The sequence below is a fragment of the Peromyscus leucopus genome, chromosome 6, assembly GCF_004664715.2.
Source record: "Peromyscus leucopus breed LL Stock chromosome 6, UCI_PerLeu_2.1, whole genome shotgun sequence".
Taxonomy (NCBI): Eukaryota; Metazoa; Chordata; class Mammalia; order Rodentia; family Cricetidae; genus Peromyscus; species Peromyscus leucopus.
The window spans coordinates 52800196-52818227 of record NC_051068.1 but is presented as its reverse complement, the minus strand read 5'-3'; the positions used below and the strand labels follow the sequence as shown (position 1 = coordinate 52818227).

The following is an 18032-nucleotide window of genomic DNA, read 5'->3' as shown; positions in this document are numbered from 1 at the left end:
ATCAAGTTGCAGTAAGACTAACCATCTCTTGTTGTGTTAAGGCTGGAAATGAGGAACAGGGTCCCAGAAGCCAGGCAGAAGAGTCAGAAACGGTCCCTGCTCCCACTGTAGAAGTCCCACAAGAAGACCAAGCTACAAAGCTACAACATATATGGAGAGGGCTTAGGTCAGTCCCATGCAGGCTCACTGTTGTCAGTTCAGTTTCTGTGAGGCCCTGTGAGCCCAGGTTAGTTGATCCTGCGGGTTTTTATGTGGTGCCTTTGCTTTGTCTCTTGCTCCTGAAATCCTTTTTCTTCTCTTCCATAGGATTCCCTGAGTTCCGCCTAATGTTTGGCTGTGGGTCTGTGCATTGATTTCCATCATGTTCTAGATGAATCCTCTCTGACGACAATTGGGCGAGGCACCAATCTATGGTTATAGCATTTTGTTGCTGTTGCCAGTAGTGCTTGGTTCTATCCCAGGTCTTGGGTCCTGGCGCTCCAGGCAGTGTCAGGGATGAGCTTCCTCTCATGGCATGGGTCTAATGCTAGACCAGTCATTGCTTGCCACTCCCACAATTTTTGCACCACCTTTACCCCAGCGTGTCTTGTAGGCAGGACAAATTGTAGGTTGAAGGTTCCGGTGCAGAGTTGGTGTCTCAGTCCCTTCACTTGAAGTCTTGTCTGATTACAGGAGTTAGCCTGTTCAGGCTATGTAACCCCTATTACTAGGAGGCTTAGCTGGGGTAACCCTTGTAGATGCCTGGGAGTTTCCATTCTACTAGGATTATATATCACCCCCAAATTCTCCCCTTTTCAGTTCTCTTTCAGTACTCTCCCCTCCTCCCCCTACATCTGATGCCTCTTCTTTTTGTTCTAGAGCCATCAGGTGTGCTGTTGAGTTGCTAGTATGACATCTCTCCAATATCTTTATAAAGGCACTTACTGCTTTGAAATTTCCTCTTGGCACAGATTTCCTTGTGCTCCATAAGTTTGGGTATATTCTGCATTCATTTTCATTAAATTCTAGGAAGTCTTTCATTTCTTTCTTTATTTCTGCCTTGACTCAGTGGTCATTCAGTAGAGACTTGTTCAGTTTCCATGGGTTTGTAGGCTTTCTGTTGTTGAAATCTAGCTCTACTATGTTGGTGGTCTGATATGATACAGGGAGTTATTTAAATTGTCTTGTATCTGTTGGTGCTTGCTTTGTGACTGGGTATGTGGTCATTTTTTGAGAAGGGTCCATGAAGTGCTTAGAAGATATATTCTTATGTGTTTGGGTGAAATATTCTGTAGACATACATTAGGTCCATTTGGTTCACGATGTCTGTTAACTCTGTTATTTCTCTGTTTAGTTTATGTCTGGGTGACCTGTCCATTGGTGAGAGTGGTTTATTGAAGTCTTCCACTATCAATGAGTGAGGATCAATATGTGATTTAGTACTGTTTTAGTACTGTTGCTTTACAAATGTGGGTGCCCTAGCATTTGGGGTATAGATGTTGAGAACTGAAATGTCATCTTGGTGGATTTTTCCTTTCCTCATCTTGCTTGATTAATTTTGGTTTGAAGTCTATTTTGTTAGATATTAGAAGAGCTACACCAGCTAGCTTCTTAGGTTCATTTCCTTGGAAAAGCTTTTTCTAAACTTTTACTCTGAGGTAATGTCTATCTTTGATGATGAGGTGTATTTCTTGTATGCAGCAGAAGGACAAATCTTGTTTTTACATCCATTCTATTAGTTTGTGTCTTTTTATTGGGGGATTGAGACCATTGATATTGAGAAATATCAATGACCAGTTAATGTTGATTGCTATTATTTTGTTGTTAGTAGTGGTAGTGCTGCTGGTGGTGGTAGTGAGTGAGTGAGTGAGTGTGTGTTTGCATTATGTTTTCCTTCTTTTGGTTATGCTGGTGTGAGATTATTGGAGATCTCCTTCTGATACCTTCTGTAGGGCTGGATTAGTGGATTGTTTAAATTTGACTTTATCAAGGAATATCTTGTTTTTCCCATCTATTGTGATTGAAAGTTTTGCTGGGTATAGTAGTTTGGGCTAAAACCTCCGGTCTCTAGAGTCTGCAGCACATCAGTTCAGGCCCTTGTGGTGATATTTTACTTGTGCTCTAACAAAATGAGACTTATCTGGGGATTAGAGGACAGAGTCAACCACCAGATTAGTTAGACATAGAGGTCAGACAGTGGTGGCATACATCCTTAATCCTGTCACTCAGGAGACAGAGATCTGTCTGGATCTCTGTGAGTTTAAGACACATTTCAAATAGAGCCAGGGGTGGTGGCACACACTTTTAATCCCAGCACGTGAGATCTCATGTCTTTGCTTGAGAAGGACACATGCCTTTAATACCAGGTAGTGATGACAGGAAGCAGAAAGGTATATAAGGCGTGAGGACCAGGAACTAGAGACTTTTAGCAGCAGTTCAACTGAGAACCTCAGGGGTGAGGACTCAGAGGCTTTCAGTCTGAGGATTTGTGGAAACAGGATCGGCTGAGGAGGTTGGCTATGGCTTGTTCTGCTTCTCTGATCTTTCAGCTTTTACCCCAATATCCTACTCCAGTTTTTTTTTTTTTTAATTATAAGACCATTTAGCAATTTGTGTTACATCTGGCACCCAAGTGTTACAGGCCTTCTGGCTTTTCTGGTCTCCTTTGTGAAGTCGAGTGTAATTGTAATAGGTCTGTCTTTGTATGTTATTAGTCCCTTTTTAAATATTTTTTCATTTTTTAATTATTAAGATATTTTCTATTCATTTTACACACCAATCACAGATTCCCTTCTCTTCTCTCCTCCAACCCCCAAACCCACTCCCTCATTCCCACTTCCTCTAAGGCAAGGTCTCCCATGGAGAGTCAACAGAGCCGGGTACATTCAGCTGAGGCAAGTCCAAGCCCCTTCTCCCTGCACCATGACTGAGCAAAGTGTCATAGGCACTAGGCTCCAAAAAGCTGACTCATGCACCAGGGATGGATCCCGATCCAACTGCCTGGGGGCCCCCTAAACAACTGTCTCACTTATCCAGAGGGCCTAGTCTAGTACCATGGGGGTTCCTCATCTATTGGTCCACAGTTCATGTGTTTCCTCTAGTTTGGCTGGTCATCTCTACATTTTCCCATCGTGATCTCGATGTCCCTTGCTCATAGAATGCCCCCTCTCTCTCCTCAGTTGGACTCCTGGAGCTGGGGCTGGCATCCAGCTTTGGGATCTCTGCATCTGCTTCCACCAGTCACCAGATGAGGGCTCTATGATGACAGGGTATTCAGGGTATACTCTGATCACCAGAGTAGGCCAGTTCAGGCACCCTCTTGACTATTGCCAGTAGTCTAAGATGGGGTCATTCTTGTGGATTCCTGGGAACTTGCCTAGCACTCTGTTTCTCCCTCTTCCCATGATGTCTTCATTTATCATGTTATCTCTTTCCTTGCTCTCCCAACAATGACATCATGAAATCTGCAGGCAAATGAATGGAACTAGAAAATATAATCCTGAGTGAGGTAACCCAGACTCAGAAGGACAAACATGGTATGTACTCACTCATAAGTGGATACCAGATGTAAAGCAAATAATAACCAAACTGCAATCCACAGCTCCAGGGAGGCTAGCTAGCAGGGAGGACCCTAAGAAGGACACATGGATTGCCCAGTGAAGGAGAAATAGATGAGATCTACATGAGCAAACTGGGGGTGATGTGGGGTAATGGAGGGCAAGGGATGTGGGATGAGAACATAGGGGAATGGGAGGTTCGAGTACTTGATCCTTTCCTATTGCAGCTAATTTTTCTTGCTTTGATCACCATATGTTTAGTGTTTTGATTATCCTGTGACTAGGGGTCTTTATTTTCTGGTCCAATCAATTTGGGGTTCTGTAAGCTTCTTGTACTTTGACAATCAGCTCCTTCTTTAGCTTATGAAAAATTTCTCCTATTTTGTTGAAAATATTTTCTGTGCCTTTGAGCTGGGATTCTTTTCCTTCTTCTATTGCTATTCTTAGGTTTTGTCTTTTCATAGTGTCCCAGATTTCCTAGATGTTTTGTGTCAGAAATTTTTTAGAGTTAATATTTTCTTTGGCTGATGAATGCATTTATTCTATTGTATTTTTAAAGTCTGAGATTCTGTCTTCCATCTCTTTTATGCTGTTTGTGATGCTTGCATTTGTAGTTCCTGATCACTTATCAACATTTTTCCAGTAACAGAATTCCTTCAGATTACATATATTTTTTGCTTCTATTTCCATTTTCTGGTCTTGAACAATTTTGCTCATTTCCTTCAACTGTGTGCTTTTCTTGGCTTTCTTGACATTCTTTAAGTGATTTATTGATTTCCTCCTTTTTCTTGACTTCTTTAAGGGATTTATTAATTTTCTCCTTAAAGAGCTCTATCATCACCATAAAATTGGCTTTAAGGTAATTTTCTTGTGCTTCAGTTGTGTTGGAATATTCAGAGCTTGCTGTAGTGGGATGGCTGGATTCTGATGGTGACATATTGCCTTGGCTGGTGTTCATTGTGTTCTTAGATTAAAGTTTAGATATCTGGATTTAGAGTGATTATAGTCTAGGAACCTATTTCTGGGTTCTTCTTTGTTAAATGGGTATTTTCTTTTTTAGTTTCTGCTTTCTCTCTGATTGTCTGTCTGAGGTGGCCTGTGGCTGAGTAGAGGGTCTCAGGCCAAGTCAGGAGCTGGACTTCAGATGGCCTAGATAGCCTCTGGTCCAACAGGGGTTTGCTGCCCAAGTGAGTGGCTTGAGTCCTGGCTATGTGTGTGGCCTCTGATCTGGTTGGGAATCCTATGGGGTTGAGGAAGCTTGCCTGGCTTCTGGTGTTGTACAAGGCTTCTACCTGGTTTTCAGAGAGATGACCTGGTCTCTGAGCTTCAGGATGCTTGTTTGGTCTCTGGTGGACTAGGAGGCTTCTGCTGTAAATGTGGGCCAGGATATGGCAATGAGGAGAAGGGCTACTGACTCTTGCAAGTTACATTTGTATCCAGCTACTTTGCTGAAAATGTTTATCAGCTATAGGTGTTCCCTGTTGCATTTATGTGTCAAAGAACTGGAAAAAAGTAAGAGAAAAGGAAGGTAACAGTTATGGTAACATTTAAAGATGGATATCAGAGAACAGGACTTAGTTGGAGAATAGTGCTCTTATTCCTGGGAAAAAGTGGTAAAAAATTTAAAATTGTTTATTTATTCTTTTATAAATTCATGCACATAGTTTCTTTGACTAAAACCCCTCCTATTCAATATCCCCTTCCACTCACACCAAATCCCTTCTTCATTTCTAGTTCTCCTTTAAATTTCATGTCGTGGTTGTGTGTGTGTGTGTGTGTGTGTGTGTGTGTGTGTGTGTGTGTGTGTGTCTGTCTGTCTGTCTGTCTGTCTGTCTGTCTGTCTGTCTGTGGGCCTGTCTGTCTGTGTAATGAGTTATTTGCTTGATGGGGACAGTGAACCAGGACCTACACCAGTATGTCGTCCACTCCCCCTGCCACCTTTAACTGTTCCTCTGGGAGGAGAAACAGCTGTCACTTGATTCTAGGATAAAACCTGTGCTGATGAATTCCACATCAACATTTTTGTGAGACTATATACTGTGAAAGAAAATGCCCTTGAAGTGTCTATTGATTATGATTTTGTATATTACTGAAAGACTCAATTCTAAACAGAGCTGCTACATAAAGTCTTACTCAGGGCAGCCATGCAGTTCTATCTTCTTATTTTTATGCCTAAGCCATGTCCTTTGGAACTGACTTCCCAGTGCCAGGCTTCTGCACTGCAGTCTTCAAAGCCCCCTAGCTGAACACATCCTCATGCCTCCTCTTTCTTTTTCTATTTTTTTCCACACTGTTATGAACACTAGGAAGCCTCCCCATACATAATAATTTGAGTCAGCTTTCTCTCCCTCCTTCACTTTTCTGTCATTACTTGGAAATTATGATCCTTTTAAAGCAATGTACCTTGAATTAAATCTTATCTGCTGCTGACTCAGCTTTCAAAAATGCACTGAAAACAGTCTCTGTCTATCCACACATTTATTCATGCATCTCCATATTCATGCAGCTATTTATAAATGTAATGTTTGTAGTAAAAAGTGAAATATTTGTTTATTGGAGTTTTATTAGTGTCTATATGAATAATAGTGATTCTGCGTACCTCTGGCAGGGAGCAGAGTTCTGCAAAAGCCTGACTAAAAACAAAATGCTGGCCTACATCTTAATACAATCCTCACAACACACTTTCAGCTGTGATTTGGAAATATTTACATAATGGGATAAGCAATTTTACTATATTCTTCACACAACTGACATAATTCCAGAGTTAGCAACAGTCCTTCTATGGGAAGGTGAGGAAATGGATGGATAAAGTCACACATGCAAGATCACAAACTTGAGCTGGATTAAATTAAGATCCGAGTATCTGAAGTCTCAATGTGTTGGCTTCTACCTCTCACACACATAAACACAATGGTATTTATAATCACGCACAATTAAAAAGTTAACAATTGACATGAAATGAGGTCAGGAAAGTATATCTTCATCATCATGTGAAAAAAATAAATTTTGCTTTAATGAAAATAATATGTTCCAATTTTATAAAAGGAGAGATGAAATAAAGATCCCCAAGTGTGCCCTGACTGAGCATAAGTTCAAGAACCTGACTAATGTGAATTGGTATGGCCAGTATAAGTTGTTAGGCATCAACATGTAAGTAGAAACAGCACGTGTGGATAAGAATTTAAATTTACTGAACCAATTGTTCAATCTGATTTTAGGAATTTATCTATTATTCTTAGTAAAAAAGAAAACATAGTTGATAAATAATAAGATTACTATTAATTATATTCGTATTTTGCTGAGTGTGGTGATGTGCATCTCTAATCCTAGCTCCTGGGAGAAAGAAGCAGGAGGGACAAGAGGTTTCAGATCATCTGCCTGTACATATTAAGTTGAAGGCAAGCACGGACTATGAAAGACCCTATCCTAAATAAAATAAAGCAAATTATATATTACACACATATATACACACTGTGTATGATGAATGTACATGTTCATGTATATGTGTAAATGTGCATGCAGATGTGTGTGCATACATGTGCATGTGTAAGTGGAGGCTGAAGGTTCACGTCAGAAGCATTCTGTAACTATCCACCTTATTTATTTATTTATTTATTTTTTGAGATAGTCTCCACTAAACTGGGAGGTCACCTGTCTCTACCTCTCCAGCTCTAGGATTACAGATAAAAGCTGCTATGCCTGTTTTTATGTGGTTGCTTAGCATCTAAATACAAGTTGCCATTCATGTGCTGTGTTCTAGTTTGTTTTCTGTTGCTTTGATAAACACCATGACCGAATGCAACTTTGGTAGGGAAGCGTTTACTTGGCTTCCTTTTCCACTATAATTGAAGGCTATCCTTCAATTATATACTATAAAATAAACTCAGGGAAGGAATTCAAGCAGGAATCTTTAGGCAGGAACTGAAGCATAGACTGGAGAGAGTGCTGCTTACTGACTTGCTTTTTTATAAAACCCAAGCACCACCCACAGTGGGCTGGGCCCCTCCCCTATGTCAATCAATCAATCAAAAAAAAATTGCCCTATAGATTTGCCTACAGGTCAGTCTGATGGACATGTTTTCCCAGGTGAGGTTTCCTCTTCCTAGACGACTCTAATTTGTGTCAAGTTGACAAAAATCTAACGAGCACACATTGGCAAATCCTTTCATAGCTGAGTTATCTCTCCAGTCCCTAGTATACTCATTTTGAACTATGTCTTAATTCTATTTTAGAAGTTAATTGAACACAAAAGAAGAGAGAAGTTTATGATCCTCAAATAATACCTGTACCATTGAGCAACATCTTTGCAAATGACTTGATTGAAGAGACTGAATTACTATGAGTTCTTTTGTGTCAGTAACAGGATCTAGACTGAGTATAAGCTGGTGGACGGTCATCATCTGGGTTAATGCCAAGACACATGATATTAGTTATTAAGCTGAGAGAAATATTTCTTGTTCACAGAGATTAGCACTGACTGGACCATAAAATCTCAGAGAACAATTCAGCTAGGGACAAAGGAATGACCTAGAAAATTTATTTTTAAAATAGTACTCTCTGAGCTTGTCTTTAAAGATTCTGATTTAATTGCCTGAGAAAGTGGATTAGGAAAGTAGTTAGTGCTTAGAAGATATAAGTTGTCTTTAAAGTCAAATTTAAGGTCCATTTGTATAGGAAACAATAGTGAAGGGGACTTAGAGAATTTAAGAAAGTCCCCATGCCCTCGGGCAGTTTGTAGGAACACAGGAGAGCAGTGTTTACATATTGCTGGCAGTATATTTCTGTTATTGCCTGATTCCCAGCAGAGAGAAAACATGAAAAATTAAAAATGGAATTGGATTTGGTGGAATTGTTAATTGAGAGGGTTCAGGGTATCTCTGAGAAAAAGCAATAAAACTTGACTTAAGGCTGGGGATATAGCTTAGTGATAGAACACTTGTCTGGCAGGTGCAAAGGCCCAAATGATTTTGATAATTATATCAACAACAATTTTAAGGAGAATTAAGGACATTCCAATTAAAATGTTTATTTTTTTAAATTGCTAGTAGCATGAAATATTATGACATAAACTAGAAAGGCTATGGTTCATATGTTTTAAGTTTTTTTATAAGTTATATGAGTAACCAAAACAAAATCTTAAAGCCAACATAAATTACTTAAATAGCAAAATAGAAAATTGTTGTTAGGAAATTGTAGCCCATTAATACTAGTAAGTTATTGCTAATCAGTACTTATTTATGCTCCAAGTTATTATTTTGATATGAAATAAGTTTCTATTTCTTAGAAGGAGGACTATTTTCAACAAAACAAGATTTTGAACAATAAGGATATGAGCATCATCGCCATCAGAAATCATCTAGATGTGAATAAACTAATGAGTAGGACTGTTTGAAACAATAGTTTTTAATTATTCTTGTATTTTTAATATACTTAAATGATTTATAACTTATAAAAGTTATAATTATAAACATATATAATTGCATATGCTTTATTATAAAAGCATATTTATGAGTAGACATTTACTATAGAGCTAACAACACATTTAAAAAGGTTTATTTTTATTTATGTGTATATATTAATGTGTCCTGATGTGGGAAACTAACTTGAATCCTCTGCAAGATCAAAAGGCACTCTTAACTGTTGAGCTATATGTCCAGCCCAAAGGATCATTTTAAATATAATAATTAAAAGAAGAAAACAAGTTGTATTAACCATTAGGATCCAGAGATTCTTACCAATAAAGTCACAATTCTCGTGTGTGTGTGTGTGTGTGTGTGTGTGTGTGTGTGTGTGTGTGTGTGTCTGTGTATGCATATGCATGTACCTGGGTGTAGAAACTTGTATATGAGTGTACAGATGTCATATATGGTGTCTTCTACAATTATTTTCAACCCTATTTTTTGAGACAATTTATCTCACTTGAACTTGGACCTCACTGATTGCTTAGACTGGCTGACAATGGGCACAGGGATTCTTCCAGTTCTGTCCACGAGTACTGTGACTACAGGTATACGATGTAACTAACATTCAGATTTTTTATTAAACAATTTTATTTATTTTACATACCAACCACAAATCCCCCCTCTCATCCCTCCTCCTCCTGCTCCCTCCTCAACCTCACCCAACAGTAGGCTGAGCCCCATTCCTACATCATAACATTCTTCCATTGAATTAGTTAGACTAGCTTATTTAAATGCATCTTTCTGCTCTTAAGTGAGAATATTTACTTTTGTAAATATTCAATACAGAAAACAATGAAGTAAATGTAATAAAATAGAACATTCATTGAACAATTACTGAAAGCTGGGTATTTGCCAAATGCTTGATATGAGTTTAATTCTCAAAGAACTGGATAAGGTAAGTATTACATTCACAACTCAAGAGAGATAGAGAACTTGCTGGAGATCACCTACTGGTAAGGGACAAAGTTGAGGGTAGAGTGCAGGAAGTCTGACCCCAGTTCTCAGGTCTCTCTTGTAACTCTTTATTAGCCTGTGCCAAATCTGTAGCATAATGGATACCCCATTCCTGTACATATCCAGGTGACAAAGTGTGAGTTAGAAGCTTTAGAATGAGCCATGAGTGAATGGAAGAATTAGGAAAAGAATTAATTAACATCTGCTGAAAGTAATCTTTCTTCAAACAAAGATTCAATGATTGTCCTCTACAGTCCATTGATAAATACATTTCTTGTACATATCTTGTGTTAAGTAACATATATATAATTTGTTTAAACTTGATTTTATTTAGTGCCACTTATTTCACAAAACAATATTCATGCATACACGCACACATGAGAGAGAGAAAGAGAAAAAGAGAGAGAGGGAGGGAGGATGACATTTATTTTCTATCTATAATAGAACAAATGACCAAATTACTATGGCTTGGAACTATATAAATTTACAGTATATTGTATGGTTTTCTATAGATTAGAATTGTGCCATGTTCTGTAAGGCTCTCACAGGGCTCAAATCTAGATGTTGGAATGGCTGTGTCCCTTTTGCGGCTCTGAGGAAAATACATTTCCCTTCCTTCTATTCCAGCCTATTTCTCTGTCTGTCATTGCCCTATTCTCCACCTTCATAGCCAGCAACACTAGGAAAAGTCTTCACACTCCACTGCTGGGCTTTTTCTTTGCTTTCTCCTTCAGTATTTAAAGCAACACATGTTTATTCTAGTCTCACCAAAATAATTCATCTTAATGTTTCAATCTTAAAGTCCTTAAAGGTTTTTTTTTAAGATTTATTTATTTACTTTATTTTATGCGTATGTGTGTTTCCCTGTATGAATTTATGTGCCCTATGTGAATTCCTGGTGCATGCAGAGACAGGTAGGACCTAGGAGCCCTTAGAACTGGAGTTATAGGTGGTCGTGTGTGGCCAGGATTGAACTGAACCTGGGTTCTCTGGAAGAGCAGCAGCAGTTTTAACCACTGAACCCACTCTCTAAACCTAAATCTTAAAGTATTTTGTTATTTTGGTTTCTTTAAAAAAAAATGAAAATAAGTTTTTGTCATACAATCTATTCTGATTATAATTCCTTCTTTCCTAACTCCTCCCCACCTCTCTGCCCACCTAAATCTGTACTTCCTTTCTTGCTATCTCTCATTAGAAAACAGACATGTAAAAAAATAGAAGAAAAGTAATTATAAAATATGAGAAAATGAAAACAAATAAACCTAAATAGGACAAAACAAACAAATGAACAGTAAAACAAAGAGCCAAAAAAAGGGCACAAGAAACACAGAAAGATGCAGAGACTAATACATTAGCAAACACAGAAATTCCATACAAATGCAAAATCAGAAACCAGGATATATAAGCAAAGAACATGTAGGGTAAGTAAAGAAAATGAAGCAAAGGAAAAAATGTATAGACAGAGCACTGTGAGATTAAAAACAAAACTAACAAACTAAACTAAACTAAAAACTCCAAATCCTCCAAAATACCACTGAGTTCCTGTTTTGTTGGTCATCTACTGCTGCCCATGAAGCCTGGCCTTCAGAGTGGTTTGTGTCCGCAGTGAGACCTCATTGGAGAACCGGTCTTTCATGTGTGAGTGGTTATCAACTAGAGACAGCTTCTAGGTTAGGGGAGGGGGTTCATGTGCACTTCCACTCTCAACACCGAACCGCATTATGCCCAGATCTGTGCAGGCTGTGCACGCTGCCACACTCTCTGTGAGTTCCCAGGGGCATCACTCCTGCGGGGTTCAGAAGGCCTTGTTTCCTGGGTGTCCTCTATCCTCTCTGGCTCTTACAATTACAATTACAATCCCCCTCCTCCTCTGCAGAGTTACCAGAGCCACGAGGGGAGAGAATTGATGGAGACAGCCCATTTAGGACTGAGCGCTCCAAGGTCTCTCACTGTCTTCATATTTTACACATGTGGGTCTCTGTATTTATTCTCATCTACTTTGGCTAGATAGTTAACTGATGAAGACTGAGCAAGGCACTGATCTACGAGTACGGCAGAATGCCCTTGGGAGTCACCTTGTTGCTATGTTCATTTAGTAGAATGGCAGTATTTCAGTCTTCCCATCGGTCCCTGGCCTATCTAGTCTCCTTCTTGACCACCCAAGCAGCATCTGGGATGAATTCTAGCTCATGGAGTGGCCTTAAATAAAATCACTTATTGGTTGGTTACTCTCGCAAGCTTTGGGCCATTGTTGCACGAGCACATCTTCATTCAAGTCACCACTGTTGATTGAAAGGTGTGTGCTGGGTTGGTGTTTACCACTCTCCTTTGCTAGGCAGTATCTCGTACACTAGCCAGTGGAGGCGAAAGCTCTAGGTAGGCCAGCTTGGCTTTTCAGTGTGCAATGAATCATGCAGATGTTGTTTACAGCAATAGAGTGTTTTGCTCCTCTATTTGTAACAACCAGAAGTTGAAAACAGACTAGATATCCATCAAGGGATTAATAAAGACAATGTGGTACATTTACAAAATGAAATATTATTCAGTTGTTGAAAAACTGGAATTATGACATTTACAGATAAATGAATGTAACTAGAAAAGTATCACCCAGAGTGAGGTAACCCAAATCCCAAAGGACAGACATGGTATGTGTTCGCTTATATGTGGATGTTAGCTGTTGGGTCTTAGATAAGCAGGTTACAATCCATATAACCACAGAGGTATAGAGTATAGAGTATACACTTTAGGTATAGAGTAAGAAAGGGGCAGGCTGATTGAATCGCCCCAGTAAGGGAGTAGTAGTTATGGATGCAAGAGGAGGACAGGAGTGGGAGGATTAAACATGAGGGGGTGTGTGGCAGTGAGGGAGGGAATATGGTGAGGGGCAGTTAAAACTAAAAGCCATTTGAGGGGTTTTATGGAAACCTAATACAGTAGAAACTTCCTAAAATATATGCATATATGAAGATGATCTAAATGGAATCACCAAATAATGCAGGAGATGGAGCCCCAAATGACCATCTCTCTCTCTCTCTCTCTCTCTCTCTCTCTCTCTCTCTCTCTCTCTCTCTCTCTCTCTTGGTTTTGGTTTTTTTCAAGACAGGGTTTCTCTGTGTAGTTTTGGTGCCTGTCCTGGATCTCATTCTGTAGACCAGGTTGGCTTCAAACTCACAGAGATCTGCCTGGCTCTGCCTCCTGAGTGCTGGGATTAAAGGAGTGTGCTACCACTGCCTGGCCCAAATGACCATCTCTTGTCACCAAATGAACCCCTGGATGTGGTTAACGGGTTTCATGTAATCAAGTTATTGGCAAAAATGGGTCCTGTGGGAGCCCCCAATCAATCTAGGTCATTGCCAAAGCTATTGGGTACTCTCTAATCTTAAAGATCTTAATTCAACCACACTTGAAAAATTTGGAAAATGACATAGTCGTAGGTTCTGGGATTCATGCATGAACATTTTTAGGGAAGACTTTTTTTGCCTACTCCAATCCTTTACTAAGCCTATACTCTGATCCTTGAGACTGACTGAACCCTCAATGATTTCCCTAGTAAAGCTTGTAGGCACTTTGGGGTAGTCCAAACACCAAACACCAGGGTCCTAACTAAATTACAAAGCAATCAGTGCTGTAGAGGCAACGACCAGGGTCAAGAGAGCGATGGGAAGATACTGCCTGAAGCAGACTCATTGTTGACTCATTTATTTCATTTTTCCTATTTGTTCCCTGTCATTCAGATTCTGAGACTCTGGGATATTCAACACCAACTTTCCATTCAAAGGATAGCTTGTTCTTTCCCGAAAAGTCAAGACTTCAGGTGCCTTTTCCAGTTTGATGAAACCCATGGACGGCTTTTTATCTCCTTCAATAATCAGCTTGCCTTGTTAGCCATGAAAAATGAAGCCAGCAAGAGGGTGAAGAGCCATGCGAAAGGGGTCACATGTGTCCTTTACAATTCCCTCCTGAAGCAGGTAAAGACATGTTATTCTCTGCTGTTGTCCTGACATATCCCAAAGCTCAGTGGTCACTTTCCTTAATTTAACCTAACCTAAAACCAAAGGTCATGGTTTCCTTCTGTTGCAAAAAGAAATTTCCTGATGAAGGGTATGGACTACACTGATGGATGGATATAAGGACCAATATTTAGAGGGTAGTTAGAGATTAGATTAGATGTTGCTTTAGTAAAGTGGTAGATGTAGGTTCTTCCATCATGAGCAGATCAAAGACAACTACAATAGACATGCCAAAGTGGATGAGGGAAAGACTGCAAGGCTCTACACAAAGAACTACAGGCAACTAAGGAATGCTGAGAGTGGGAGAAACAGTCTTCCTCAGGGAGGAGCCCACTATTTGGTTATCCAATATCAGATTGTCATTGTCAAAACCACATACACCAGTTACATTATATAGACAGAGGTCGTATTTAGGAATATATATTTTAATATATATGTAACAATAATTAATGAAAAAAGTGGTCGTGAATTTGAAAAAGAGCAAGGAAGGGTTTTCAGGGGAGGTTTGGAGTTCTGAAGAAAAGGGAAGGGAGAAATGATGTAATTATATCATAACCTCAAAAGTGCAATTAAAAAATCCAATGGTGAATCCAATAAACAGCACATGGATAGGAAATGATTGAACAGCCACATGCTCTAATGCAGTATGTGTGCGTCCAGGTGGACTGAAAGGGGAATTTCATTTTCTGCCTGTCACAAAAGCAGTCCTAATAGAGTTATAAGGAATCATAGTCTCAAGTCACAGTGTAATCATACTTATCTTCATTAACCTCTATTTCAGGTTGTGAGCCAAAATGCAGGAGAACCTAGTTACAAAATTTCCTTTTATGATCACCACCCTCTTGCATCCCCGTGGAAAGTTCTGAAATATGCATGAAATGTAATTAGCAGAGATCCATTTTTTCCCAGCACTTTTTTTACAGCAGTGGCTCAAAGTGGCAGCATGGAATGTATTCATAAGAAAATGATTCAGTTAAATGGGACTCCACTTGGTATGCAGCACGAGTGTTGTCTGTCTCCCCACCACTCTAATGGCACTGCAGCCTTTGCATATGGGATCGCTACCTGAATCTCAATGAAGCTTAGCTCCTCTGGAACCTGATGCCACACAGATCCTGGCCCTTCTTAGAGGACAGAAAAGTCCTCCAGCCAGGCAAGCTGGTAGTGGGGTCAGCTGTGAGTCCGATGGAAGGAACAGGCACCATTGGAGTTTAGCCTCCTGCTATTATCATCTCAGGCCCCATGGAAACAACATAGTAGAAGTGATGCAGAAAGTGAATCTCCAGCTTGTGGCCAATTAAACAGTAACTCCAACCCAGTCTTCCTTTCAAGACTGGGGAAGCTCCTGCACCGGCTCAGGAACATGGGAAGCACTTTGTTAGTAATGAGCATTGGGTCATGTCACCACTACAAACACTGTTTTCTGGTTATTCTAGGAGATAAAAATCCCTGACAAAACAATTCAGTGTGAAATCCACCTGCACAGAAACATTCCCCTGCAAATATTTTACTGAACTTCATGAAGGCAACTAGCTAATTTGGCTCCCTGGTGGATGCTGAGAGCTGGCCACATTTGTTTCCCAGAGAACATTCTGTTAATTGAGACTTGCAAAGCCATGTTTGTGTGTAGATCTTTAAGATCCTGTGTTGTCTATCTATGAGATAAACCACATCCAGGAGGAATTCAGCTTGCAGGACACAGAAAAGAACTGGAATCTTTCACACGGGAGTTGAAAATAAAACCAAGATTACACAGGCGGGCTATAGAGACAAAGGAATATGCCCATTTACCAGACGTTGCAGGAAGTATCTGTGCAGAGTCAAGTGTATCTCTATTTGTTGCCATGTCTAACATCACAAAATACTAAGAAATAACTCCAAAGAACATAGGCCTGTGTATTGCATTAACAGCCTTTCCTAGATACTAAGCTAATGAAAAACATTTTCACATAACATCGTAGAAATGCATTCAAGAGAAGTACACAGAAACCTTATCCCCACAGTCCTTTACTAGTTACTACTTTAGAGTAGTTCGACAAAGCAAATAACATGTTTTTGAACATGTATCAGGTGTAAGAAGTGAAACAAAGGGTAGTAAGCTGTCATCCTTAATTGCCAGTCCCTAGTAGCTCAGGGAGACTGCTCTCTAGGGCAGGCCTAGATCGTACTCTCAGACACACTGTTAGGAAGATACTCATCACAGAATGGAAAATGCAAGAAGAGAGAGATGAAAAAGTGTACAATGGTACCTTGAGTAGGAGTTGGGGGATCTTTCAGCAGTGCCTTGCAATTTAGCATGGGACTCTAAGAAAAAGACCAGCCAGAAGACACATCAGGAGCACTAGTGAAGCTTGTCATGCATGGTGGATTTATGGGGACAGATTTAGTTTGGGAGTTCTTATGGGAGCCTTGGTAGGCTACAGAGCTTGAAGCCAGAGTATAGATGCTGTTCACTGATATTTCTGTTTGGTCTCAGAAAATAAAGCACAGACTCGAGGCCAAAATATTTTTCATACAATGATCTCAATCCCTGGGAGTCTGAAATCTTCAGGGAGTATGTGATGCCAAGAGTATTTTTCATGTCAGTTCTTTCACAGCTCTGCAGTCGAGCTTTCTAGTGGTACACTATGGGTGATGACATAATTGCTCTGGCAGTTAAGGGAATGTGTGCTCTCGTATTTTGTTTTAACAGTTAACACTTTAAATGTGCAATGCAATAAATGTATGCATATATAAATGTAAATATTTCTTCATTATTTATATTTATGCATATATTTTATTGAACACAAATGAAAGCCATTGTGATTCCACAATGATTTATACAACTGTAAAGAGATCTCAAGATGAAAAGTTTTGAGAACTGGTGAGGTAGAAAGGTGGGGTTGTTATGCTGGGTGCATTACTGACCTCACTTGCCAAAATGTGTGCCTGAGAGGATTGAGGAATCATAATGCAGCACTGTGCCTTTCCAGGATTGTCTTGGTAGTGGCTGATGGCTGATCTCTTCAAAGCAAGTCTCTGCTTCTAATTCTCTTTACTGGAAAAGTTCTCCCAGCTCCATAACTCTCTCCATGACTGACACTGCTTTGAGGAATCTAGTTTTCTTAGTAACTTCTTAGAACTCTTTAGTTTCTTGTTTGAAGCCTGTGCCAGGTGATGGATGTTAAAAAATCCAGAATGTAGCCCATTGGCCCCTACTCTCTATCTCCTTTTGTGCCATCCTGAAGATTTTTGTTTTGTCTGAATTTGACAATAGCCTTCTCTTCTGATGTCATTTTTGCATTTTACCCACATTTCAATGTTATTTCCTCCCAGCTGAGCTTCAGAGGGGACTTCACCTTGGCCTTGTATAAAAATAGCTTGGTACATTTCTGAGAATTTATTTCCATGCCTTTTCCCCTTCCAACTCCTATCTAAGAGAGGGTGCTAAGCTGAACAAACTCTGTTAGAAACAACTGCACACCCCTGTAGCTAGAGTTTTCCTGCCTTATCCACAGTCAGGACAAATCTCTCTCACCCGCCAGTCCCACAGCCTCTCAGACCCAACCAAGTAAACACACAGAGACTTATATTACTTATAAACTGTATGGCTGTGGCAGGCTTCTTGCTAACTGTTCATATATATATATAATTTATATCTTAAATTAACCCATTTCTATTAATCTAAAAGTTGCCATGTGGCTCATGGCTTACCGGTATCTTATCATCTTCTCATGGCGGTGGCTGGCAGCTTCTCTCTGCTTCAGCCTTCCACTTCCCAGCATTCTTTTCTCTGCTTGTCCCACCTATACTTCCTGCCTGGCTACTGGCCAATCAGCATTTTATTTATACAGAGCAATATCCACAGCACACTCTCACAGCCATCCAGAAAGCAAGAGTGATTTGATGAGGAAGACCATGGAAAGATCTTAACTCAGGATGCTGAAGACAGTTCTCACAGTATTTGCACAGATTTCATAATTGTAGGAAATTTTAAAAATATGCATTTCTACATGTGTTATAAAGTAGAATAGGCAAAATTTCTGCTTCATGATTCTGATCCTCATCTTAATAATGCATGTTCATGTGGT

General features: G+C 39.7%; 1 protein-coding gene across 1 annotated transcript in view; it reads left to right on the top strand.

Moving 5' to 3' along the window:
* The window catches only part of Wdr49 (WD repeat domain 49), a 155169-nt gene that overhangs the window by 63080 nt on the left and 74057 nt on the right, over positions 1-18032 (top strand). Inside the window, exon 7 of the mRNA XM_037206669.1 lies at positions 13687-13920. Within this exon, the coding sequence (XP_037062564.1) occupies positions 13687-13920 (234 nt within the window). The remainder of the gene's footprint in view (positions 1-13686; positions 13921-18032) is intronic.